Source organism: Monomorium pharaonis, chromosome 10, assembly GCF_013373865.1.
Source record: "Monomorium pharaonis isolate MP-MQ-018 chromosome 10, ASM1337386v2, whole genome shotgun sequence".
Lineage (NCBI taxonomy): Eukaryota > Metazoa > Arthropoda > Insecta > Hymenoptera > Formicidae > Monomorium > Monomorium pharaonis.
Window position 1 is genome coordinate 18,643,132 of NC_050476.1, and position 12,074 is coordinate 18,655,205.

Genomic DNA, 12,074 nt, shown 5'->3' on the forward strand with positions numbered 1-12,074 from the left:
AAATAATTGAATGATTAAAATCAACTAACGAGATTATATATATAGTAAAGCAAAAACTTGGCGTGCCCGGGTTGTTAAAACGCAATAAACCATTAATTTATGCAATAAAAATATGAAATTATTGGTACAAAAAAAGTAATGCAAAAATAACAACATATCAAACATTTTACAAAAAAAAAATGTGTTAAGTACATAAACGCATTTAAAAATGGGATGAGATCAATACAGTTAGCCAAATATGTTTGAAAAACAGACTTAAAAAAATCTTATAAAATCTATCAAAAAATTAATTAAAAAATGGAAATGTTATCAATAATAACAGATAGTAATGTAGAAACCGATGGATAGTAAAACAAAACCAAGCCACATTAATCGTATTTTTGTATATACTTACTAATATCAATAACATAAAGTCTTGGAAATATAAAAAAATGCGACCTGGGCACGTCAGGTTTTTACTTTACTATAATCCCGTTAGTTGATTTCAATTATTTAATTATTTGAGCATCAAGCCCGTTTATTATTAAATATTTCAATAAAAAGTTATAATAAATAAATTTTGTATAATAAATATTCTTATATTTGGCGCATTAATTTTATATCATTATTTTTTTAGGGAAGACAATAAGACATTAAAACAATAGGACAAAAGCAATTTACATAAAATAATGTTTTTTTTCTTAGGGGCGCACATACACACACTTTGCGTCTTTTTTACTTTAAAAAAAAAAAAAAAAAAAAAAAAATACTTAATACAATAACATAGGCTGTTGCAGTATCAACATTATGATTCAATCAAGACCTTTGTACTTGCATTAATATTATATTAAGTATATATTTTCTATTGGCATCTCGCAACAAGACAATTTATTAAATCATAGTAATTTACTTTTTTCTCAATTAAAGCAAAGGGCAGAGGAAGTCAAAACAAGGCTTAAATACGAACTTTTTGTAAAATAATTGATGTATATTCTAACACTTACATGCCTATCAAAATATTATTTTTAATTTATATTTAGTTATTAATTAATTTTAATTTTATTATAAAATTCTAACGGTGAGAAACAAACATAGAATTCAACTAAAAAAAACTTGATATTAAGTGTATCGACTTTTTATATAAAATCGATTATAAAGTGAGCAACAAAAAATCATAAAATGCAGCTAATGTCAGAAAAACAATTACGAAGCAACAAAATTTGATTTAAATATCTCATTATGTCATCTGGCTGAACAAAATTTAAAGTAAAATTTAATTCCATAATAAAAAATGGTTATTACTACCAATACAAATTTTTATTAAAATTATCAGATAATATAATGGATTCTGTACAAGCTAGAGATCAGGTATTTTAATTTCAATTACCTTGATCTTTTATATTTTAATAATGTAATTTTAATTCTGCATGTCTGTTTGTCTTTCTCTCTCTCTCTCTTTTCTCTGCTTAAATTATTGATCATTCAAAACCGAATTTTAGATTTTAGAGTTTTTAGACTATTAACAATAAATTTTAACAATGTAAACCCTGAATTTATTGCAACAAAGTAATGATGCAAACTTGTAAATTTTATCAATATTATAAGAAATAATTGTTTTTTACTATTTAAACTTTAATTATTTAATTAAAGATTTATTTAAAAATAATTGACTTTTTTAATAACACAACTCTTTTTTACTCTGACAGCTTTCTTCTAAAATCTATTTTTTTATCAATATGTTTTACTTTTTTATTACAAGTATTATTTATTTTATTTTCTTATATTTATGTACTTTATCTAAATTTCTGCATTTCTTTCAAGATTTTAGATTTTTTCAAAATGTTCAGAAAATTTTTTTTTATGTTTATAAAATAAATTTTATAATAATCTGTTTTAGATATATAGGAGCTGACACTTAACAAAGACGAAATAAACATTAAAACTGAAGAAAACTATAATTCAATAATGGACACACGATTCTTTAAATTTTAACATTAAATAATCAAAAATAACTAATACAGTTAAGAAAACGCAATAGAGAGATGCATAAAATTCAATTAATCAGTAATTATCGTAATTATAAAAAGCAGAACAAAATGCACAAAATTAAATATGTAAAAGACATTATACAAGATTTGGAAAACTATGGACCAGCTAGTTTAATACACATTGCTATTTTGAGTAACATAATTAAGAGACCCATTAATATATGGAATGCTAATGGTAGTTTAAATAAGACCATCGGAAAACAAAAATTGGGACAATCTGTAGATATTGAATATCATGCAAACAGTTCGGAACAAATTGGTAAGTTATTAATTAAATAACTTTAAAAAAAAATGTGTAAAATTGTTTTGATATATAAAATTTTATAATTGAATTAAAAACTGTTTTAAATTAATTTAAAACAGTTACGTTTTAATTCAATTAAAATATAATAAAAAAAAAAATTTATCTTCTATCTCAAAACAAACTCTTTATTACAGGTCTTTTTTTTTACATTAATTATTATGTAAAAAATGACTAAAACTACGTAGCCATATCCACTTTTTGAGAGAATAATACGCTATTTTCGATTTGCATTCGTGTTACATTTACAATTAAAGATATGCTGTATTTCAATGTTTTATTGTACTTTGTGTTTACAAGAATTTTATATATATTATTGTTAAATGATGTTTACGCAAATTTTCTTTTACTAGATTATATAAACATTAAAATTACTAAAAATTCAGTAATAATATTCAACCAACAATAAAAAAAAATTGAATTTTAAAGTTAAAATTTAAAAAAATTAAAAATAGAAGATTAAATTAACAACACACACAAGCACGCACGCAGGCACGCACACGATTAATTAACACCAATTATTGTAAAACAGGATTATGAGTTCATGCATAAAATATAAATAATCTAAATTCTGTGTAAGACAACTTTAAACTATAGTGTATAAAATGTCATTTATGAAAACTATAGCAGAAATATCGAATAATACAATAGCTAATAAAAAATTTTTAAGTTGACAACTTTTATATTTGTTAAATTTAACCATTACGTTCTATTTAATCTCACTCTTAAGAAGATGATAAAGTTGTCCTGTTTTAATAATTATAATTTTATTTCTTATTAATCTTTTAATTGCATTTACAGAATTAAAAATCTTTCTCCAGAATTAAAGTATAGATAATAACAAACCCGGGCCGTAACGATTTTGTAAGAAAAAAGACAAAACTTTTAAAATTATCGGCTTCTAGCGTCAACTCGTAACAAAATGTGTCTGATGTAAAAATTTTGATCCTTGTACGCACAAATCAAGCTTGATCCCAAGTGGAGCAAACATTTAGGAACAATATTACTGTTTTAGATTGAGCGTAGGCGTTCTAATAAAAAAGTTTAATGAGTACGAACGTTTTGTGTCTAAAAAGAGCAATCTAAAACAATTTTGTAAATTCTCAGTATGAAATTCATTTCATAAGCTGATATTAATACAATACATAAACTTTAATTCTGTAAAAGAATTTTCAAATCTATTAATAAAACACATACAAAATTGTGTTAATAACATGCACGAATGACTCTACATTATCGAACTCAATCAAGTTTAACGAGCAGTTTAGCATCCTCTAAAAAGCCTAAACACAATGCCAGGCAACAGGCAATAGAAACAAAAATAATGAAAGAGAGAAAGAATCTTTTTCTATCTTTATCTCTTTTTTTATTTTTTGTTCCTATTGCCTGTTGCCTGGCATTGTGTGATGGCCTTAAGAATACGCGTGGATGATAACGTGCGGCAAGAAACGCAAAAAAAGTATCTTTGTACGTTACAATCTTTTTGTACTGCACAAACTTCAAAATTTTTCCAGTTCACTAGTAAACATTAATGAATCGGCAGCCTCGTATATAACGTTTCACATCAAAGTAATCGGTAGAAGAAATACGATCGCGAATAAGGACATTAACCCTTATTAAATTTTTTTTAAGTTTTACACGTAAAAGTTTTTAATATATTTTAATTTCTATCTAAACTTTTTTAAATCCTTTTCTAGGTCACTGGACCCTAAGAGATAGCAAAGATCCCGATAACGTTATTATTGATTTAAACAGCTGTCTGTTTTCGGTGATCGGTTCTCAAATCGGGCAAAATCCATTAAAACTTCGTAAGTGGACTGTGTTAAAACTAAAGAACAATTTTCAGAATTTGGCCAAATGGTTAGATAAAATTCAGTGGAAGAAGGGTGCAGAAATATTTTTTATGATTGGCGGAGTAAACGGACACGGACCTGAAAGTCCGAGAAAAAGTCCCGGAAAAAAAAGTCCGAGGAAAAGTCCCGGAAAAGAAAATCCGAAAAAAAGTCCCGAAGAAGAAGGGTACTCAAAAAGGTACCCTAAACACAACACGCCAGAACACGCTAAAAATATTTTGAATAATTCAGAAGGCAAATTAAGCGAAGGTGGTGATGAGAAAAAGTATTGGACAATAGGTCAATCTAGAACGCGGCATCTCGTAGGAGGAAGAAATGGAGGTGTTGAAACTTGGACTAGGAATAACCCGCATATAGGAAAATTTGCTTTTTTGACGGAAGAAGACCAAAATTATGTCACTCATAGAGCATTGCTATCAAAATCGGGTCAAGAAGCACTACATAAACTTAACGATGCCATTGAATATAAAGTAGAGATACCTGTTTCAGAATTAGTAGAACCAGATATCTCATTTCCTCAAGCAAGCCGGTGGTATAAGGGAATAGAACTACATGGTTTAGAAGACATCAAATTTGTCAATATGCTTTTAAGACATCAAAAAGATAAACGAGACAAGATAGATGAAGAGCCTTTTATAGTTTATATTTATCCAATCACAGGTACAAGATTCAGGTACCCATCAAATAACCAGGTAGAGGATGCCAAAAGAATTCTGGATAAATCAGAAGGCAAATTTAGCGCACCTGATAAAGAAATTGAAGGTAAAAAAGAGGAAGATGAAGATGAAGATGAAGATGAAGATAAAGATAAATATCAAGGCCATTCTAGACAAAGGCATGTCGTAAAAAGAAGAAATAATGCGGAAGGTGTCGAAGCTTACACTAAAAATTATCCATGTGAATCAAAATCTGCTTTTCAGACAGAAGAAGACCAAGAGTATGTAACTCATAGGGCATTGCTATCAGAACAGGGTCGACGAGCATTATATGAACTTTACGAAAGAGATGTAATTTTATTACGCGTACCCGTTACAGAAATGGAAGAACCAGGTGTCCCATTTCCTAAAGGAACCCATTGGCATAATGGAATACAAATAGATAACAATAAAAAAGAAATCGAATCTGTCGATATATATTTAAGACATCAGAAAGATAAACGAGAAAACAAAAATGAAGAACCTTTCATACATACTTGTTACCCAAATTTTAAAGATATAAAACAAATAAAATGTAGATTTTATACACACCTTAAATTAGCAAAACAAAAAGTGGAAAAAGGAGAGTACTCACAAAGGTACCCATCACACAACACGAAACAACACGCTAAAGATATTCTGAATGATTCAGAGAACAAACCAAGCGAACGTCTTAAGACAGAAATTGAATATTTGACAACAGGTCATTCTAGAACGTGGCATGTCGTAGAAGGAAGAAATGGAGGTGTCATAACTTGGACTAGGAACAATCCAGGTGTAGGAAAATATGCTTTTCAGACAGAAGATGAACAAGATTATGTCACTCATAGGGCATTGCTATCAAAAACGGGTCAAAAAGCATTATACTTACTTGCGGCAGCCACTAAAATTGAAGAAACGATACCTGTTTCAGAATTAGTAGAACCAGATGTCGAATTTCCTACAGCAAGCCGATGGTATAATGGAATAAAATTACATGGTGATGAAGAAATCAAATTTGTCAGTATACATTTAAGACATCGTAAAGGTCAACGAAGGATCAGAAATGCAAAGCCTTTTATAGCTCATATTTATCCAATCACAGGTACAAGACTAAGGTACCCATCAAACAGCGAGATAAACGATGCTAAACAAATTCTGGATAATTCAGAAGGCGAATTTAGCGCACCTGATAAAGAAATTGAAGGTAAAGAAGGGGAAGATAAAGAAGAAAATCGAGGCCATTCAAGACAAAGGCATGTCGTAGAAAGAAAAAATAATGCGGAAGGTGTCAAAGCTTACACTAGAAATAATCCATGTGAGTCAAGATTTGCTTTTCTGACAGAAACAGACCAAGACTATGTCACTCATAGGGCATTGCTATCAGAACAGGGTCGACGAGCACTATATGAACTTTACGAACAAGATGTAATTTTATTACGCGTACCCGTTACAGAAATAAAAGAACCAGGTGTCTCATTTCCTAAAGGAACTCATTGGTATAACGGAATACAAATAGAAGGTGTAAAAGAAATCGTATTTGTCGAAATACATTTAAGACATCAGAAAAATAAACGAGAAGAAAAAGATGCAAAGCCTTTTATACTTAATAGTTACCCAATTCTTAAAAATATACAACTTTTGAAATGTCCAGTTGAAAAACACCGTGAATTAGAAGAAAAAAAAGAAGCTAAAATTACTCGTAAAAGCGCCCTTGCAACTACATCTAAAACTGCATCTGCAACTACATCTGAAACTGCTTCTAAAACTCCTAAAATTGCTCTTAAATCTGCTACTGGAACTATTCATAAAACTGGTCGTGTAACTACTCCTGAAATTGTTTCTAAAATTAATCCTACAACTGCCTCTGCAACTACATCTAAAGCTGCTTTTAAAACTCCTCCAAAAATTGCTCTTAAATCTGCTACTAGAACTATTCCTAAAACTACTAAAATTGCTCCTACAACTGCCTCTGCAACTACATCTAAAACTCCTTCTAAAACTCCTCCTAAAATTGCTCTTAAATCTGCTGCTGGAACTATTCGTAAAACTATTAAAACTGCTTCTAAAACTGCCTCTGCAACTACATCTAAAACTTCTTCTAAAACTCCCCCTAAAAGTGTTCTTAAATCGGCTGCTAAAACTACTTTTAAAACTACTTCTAAATCTGCTTCTTAAATTACTTCCAATACTGCTTTTTAAACTGCTCCTAAAACTGCTCCTAAAATAATAGAAATAAGAAGTTCTAACTAAGGAGTGGGGAGCGGGTTGCAACGGTGGTACTTGTAAGCGGGGCATGATATCACGCGGCACCTATCAAAATACACATACATATAAAAATGCACATATAATACACATGTAATACATATAAAATATAAAATACGTATATTTAAATAAATATAAAATCCCATGGGTATGGAATTTTATATTTATTTAGTAATTTATGGCATTTTTTTACAAGTCTGATGTGTCGTAGTCAAAGAGGCACTAACGCTAAGGAGCAGACCGCATCATGATATGCAATAACTGTACTTGATTTATCAATAAAATACCATTATAAAAAAATAATACGGGTCAAAAGTAAAATGACATATGGGAAGCATTTTTATCTGTACAACTTTACTTCTATCCTTACCTCTACAACCGTACAATTAAACGCAAAAATCGCACAAATAAACATAAAGTTTATAATAAAAAACCGTTTAATAATGAATGTAATATATTGATTATAAATTTAATTAATTTTAAAATATAAAAAAATAAAATGTATTTATAAAATAAGCAATAAAATTGAGAACAGCCAAGTGAGCAAAAAAATCATATCCTTTTTTTTATTATCAAGAAAATAATAAAAAAAACTAATTACAAAATAATGTATAAATTTGTATAAAAGCAAAATCCTTGAAAGGTCGTCAGTAATAATTTGCAAAAATTTTTTAATCGCTTTCTTCCTGTAACGATTCTCTTTGCATTATCTCTGTCTCTCGTCTGTACGCGATGTCTCCGATCGCACATCCATAAACAGTTTTATTATTCCGACTCTTTCTCTCTTTTATCCGTTGCATTCACTCGTTTTGATTTATGTGTTAAACAATAATAATTATGCTTATATAATTTAATTTTTTTTAATTAAATACTTAAATTTTAGTAAATGTAATAATTTTATTATAATATTTTACATGAAAGTCGTCTAAAGAGTACAACATGATAGTTTTAATAAAACAACGGTTAAAAATTTTGATGCTTAAAAGTAATATTATACCAAAATATTATAATAAATAAACAATATTAGTACATTAATTATATCAACCGAAGTATGTTTAAACATATCACTGAATTGTGGATCGCCTATCGGTTTGTGGATCTTAGTAATAAAATATAATTCTTTTATTAACATAAATTCCTTAGCTTTATTTTAAACTATGCGCCAAGAGGTTTCTGCTTAGTAACTGCAGTAAGTTAGAATGAAAAAAAATATATTTATCCTACTTTAACTGTTGCAGCAGTGCATCGAGAAAGGCCTTGTGATTCAAATCTGACGAAACGCTTTAGCGCAAATTTTAAAATAAAGCTAAAAAATTTAATTCAATAGAAAAATTATATTTATTAAGACCGGAGTAGACCGATAGGCGATCCAAAATTCATTGATATATAATAAATAAAAATATATTTTTTTAAACAAAAATTAAAACTATACATAAAATTCTTTATGCAAACCCCAATTATGTCCATCAAACGTAATTTTACGTAATTTTATAATATTTTAAAATTTAACATTTTAAAAACAAAAATAATCTAAAAACAAAAATACTTTTTTTGTGTGATATGTTGACACATACATTTTATTCGTTTAAATAAACAGAAACAAGGACATAACAAAGAAAGGGTTACGTGAGTCATGCGCGGATTTTAATACATCAAATACATGTGATATTTATGTAATTTTACATGGTTTTTTACTGTATAGAAGGTATCAAATTATTCAGTTATTCATTCAAACTACCTGTATAGCACCGCATTAATGCACCATAGCCTAGATATAAATCAGCAACATCGTTGTAAAGTAAAACACGTGTGGTAGGAAACAAAAAAGCTAGTAAAGTAGAAATTCAGGATGTCGCCGAATATATTAAGAACATGCCTTTAAAAGCCAACTGTCGCTGTAACTTCTGAGTTCAGCGCTACTTAAAAATTTCTAAATTCATACGTCAACAAATGACGGAGCAATAAATAAAATAATTGCCATAAATCGTTACGAGTTCACATTGTCCTTTTATGCCTTGATTAAACAAGCCACCATTGCTGCAACGATGTTGAGTTTATCTAGAACGCGCAGATATTACTACCTTCAAAACGACTTTTATATGCACCAAGCAGTACCATGTATGTAGATATTTTATTATGGTGCGTGTATGCGTGCGGGCACCATGTCATCCGTGAAATCACCAATAAGTGAGACAAAAGATGCGAAAAAAGCCATCTGTCAAACATCATCAATGGCAGCTAATCTTTTTATATGTACAAGTATGTCAAATATATAATCAAGATGTAATTTATTATTTTTCGTGCTTGCTTATCTTCTTAGAAAGATTTCGGTTAAACGTCCGATTTGAGTTTATGAAACGCTGAATATTTTAATAGTCTAAGAGCTAGCTACATAAAAATAGCATCAATAAGCATCGTGGAATGTCTCTACCTAAAAAGGGTTCTTTGGTATTGCCGAACACTAAATCGCCAGTCTGCCTAAGCGGTCAGGAAGAATAAGGCGGGGCTAAAGATAGTTTTCACGACAAAACAAAAGAATAAGATTCAAGCATAAAATCTGCGAGAATGTTTAGTGTTTATTGAAACAAGATGTCACAGTTATTGGCAGACTGTTTTCTGGAAGAGGAAGAGTCGGCAAACTGCTTTAAAGTGGTGAAAAATTAGCAGTAAAGAAATCATAAAATTTAAAGATAAAAATTAATATTAAACAATAATAATTGTTTATACACCTAGAAAACAATATGCAAAAAGGCAGACTGAAAAGTGAAAGATAACATCGATATAGACTGCGATGAAGAACGCGAATCGTTTTCTAAACTAAATAATAGAATCTCTTTTGCATATTGTTTTCTAAACTAATAATAGAAATTTGGATTCTGAGTTAAATAACCAGAGTATATTACTACGAAAATGTTTAATATGCAATTGTAAATATTTTTTAGGTTCTTAAAATTAAAATAATTAGAATAAATAGAATAAAATTATAGAATAATGCATTTTACTCTGATTTACCTGGATCCCATAAAATACTTTCAATCCGGGTAAGTTGGGACCTGAGTAAGAATGGGATCAAATTCTGTAAATTCATCCTATTTGACTCAGCAATCTGATTGGTGATATTCATTTCGATCTGTGCACATCTGGGACTCACTCGTAGGAATTAGATAGAAAGAGATGGAGACTCAAGTAGATCAAACGGTCGACGAGCAAATGTGATGTATTGCAAGAAAGGCAGGGGAGCTTCAGAAGGTTTTTTTCAAAAGAGGATTCAGTGCGATGTGAATCTTCGGAAAGTTTAGACGTTGCACTGTGCAAAGTTTAAAAGTGTCTCGAGTAAAGAGATATTAAATTGTGTAAGAGTTGTTAAATTTCTCATTTTTATATTTTTTTTAATATATAAATTCGTATTTGTGTAAATACATAAATTCGTAAAAATTTGCCAAATAAATACTGAGAAAAAGTATGTGATATGTAACAGTGAAAATTCTAAAATATTACCTTTTATGAAAGAAACTATACAAAAATGCAGTGACATTGTAAAAGCTCGTATTATACATAATTTAAAATACAAAGATGTTACTTTACCAATAACACCGGATGAAATCAACGGCTACTATATATCATGTTATAGAACGTTCACTGCTCTTAAAAAAAAATATTTTGATACTCATAGTGCTGCATCAGAATTTCACAAGCCGCAAAATGCTACTTGGAGTCATCGATAATGTCAAGCACTTCCAGTATGTATACATTTTTGCATTTACTTTTCCGCTTATAATATAATATTACTATTATATTATACTATTTAAAGCAGTAGTTGCGAGGTCCATCATATTAAAACAATTCATTTATACGGTAACTGACTCATCTGCTTCGAGTGAAAATGCGCAGTTTTTCCAACCGTCTACAAGCTCAGCAGTAATAATTGCTATTTTTATTCTTATTATCTGCTATTTATTTTACTTAATCCTTTACTTTTTTTAAATATGTTTTAAACACTGAAAATAGCAAAACTACTACGATAAATCGGTCAATATATCAAGCCAAGACACATTTTTCTAATACAATATAATATATTAAATAAACATTATACATATAATTATAAACGCGACTAAAAAACAGCTGTGTTATAAAATGTTAAATTTCAAGACGTTTCGACTATACTTAGTTCTCTTCATAATAAATTACCAATATGTATGAATTTAGACATAAGTGAATTAACGTAAACAAAAATATAATTAAACAGCCAAAAAATGACGACTATTGAACAACCACAAAACAACGCATATTGTATCAAATTGTGTCATAACAAATAAAAACGTAAACCAATAAATAATACAATTAAACGAATAATAAAATGAAAAATAGTAAAATTTTTCCGCAAGTCGGTTTTCATATTAAAAGCACAGTATAGAGGGTCAACAAGTCTTGCCAATAAATCTAAAAGATCAAAAACAATCGAATACGTGTTATAAATAAAATAAACCGATATGCGTATTGTAAAAAATTACAAACTTACATATGTAGATCCCAAATATTAAAACATAATATTAAAACGAGCAGCAAACACACAAAGTATTCGAGCGTTAAAAACAAGTATAACGTTCAGTAGTCAGAGGCGGAATGAGCGAACTTTATTTTCCGCTAGTCATTTTCGACAAAATTTCAAACAATAATAAGAATTGTCAAGACATTCCGTGTTCTTATATAAATTAATACTATTAACTTGCTCCTTAATATAGATCATTTTTGTAATTAACCTTTGTTGGTATCTTGATTTAGAATCTAATATCTTAACGTTATCCCAATCAAACACGTGATTATATTTTAGCATGTGTTTTGTTACAACGAAGTGTCTCGACGATTCTAATTTAAAATTATTCGCATGTTCTTTAATTCTGGTGTTTAAATGTCTCTTCGTCTGTCTTACTTTATGTCGACTGTGTCCTTCTGC

The 12,074-nt window shown here is 29.0% G+C and overlaps 1 protein-coding gene across 1 annotated transcript; it reads left to right on the top strand.

Annotated features, from left to right (window-relative positions):
* The first annotated feature begins 831 nt into the window (after nt 1-831).
* Nucleotides 832-11,353, top strand: LOC118647621. Its single transcript, XM_036292867.1, has 3 exons — nt 832-1,347; nt 1,877-2,286; nt 4,026-11,353. The coding sequence occupies exons 2-3, from the start codon at nt 2,022-2,024 to the stop codon at nt 7,031-7,033; spliced, it is 3,273 nt and encodes a 1,090-aa protein (XP_036148760.1). The 5' UTR covers nt 832-1,347; nt 1,877-2,021; the 3' UTR covers nt 7,034-11,353.
* The last annotated feature ends 721 nt before the right edge of the window (nt 11,354-12,074 follow it).

Bases quoted from the DNA above. Each gene is read 5' to 3' on its own strand.
- LOC118647621 (XM_036292867.1), top strand. From the start codon at position 2,022: ATGCATAAAATTCAATTAATCAGTAATTATCGTAATTATAAAAAGCAG. The intron at 2,287-4,025 runs GTAAGTTATTAA...ATCCTTTTCTAG, and splicing joins AAACAGTTCGGAACAAATTG to GTCACTGGACCCTAAGAGAT.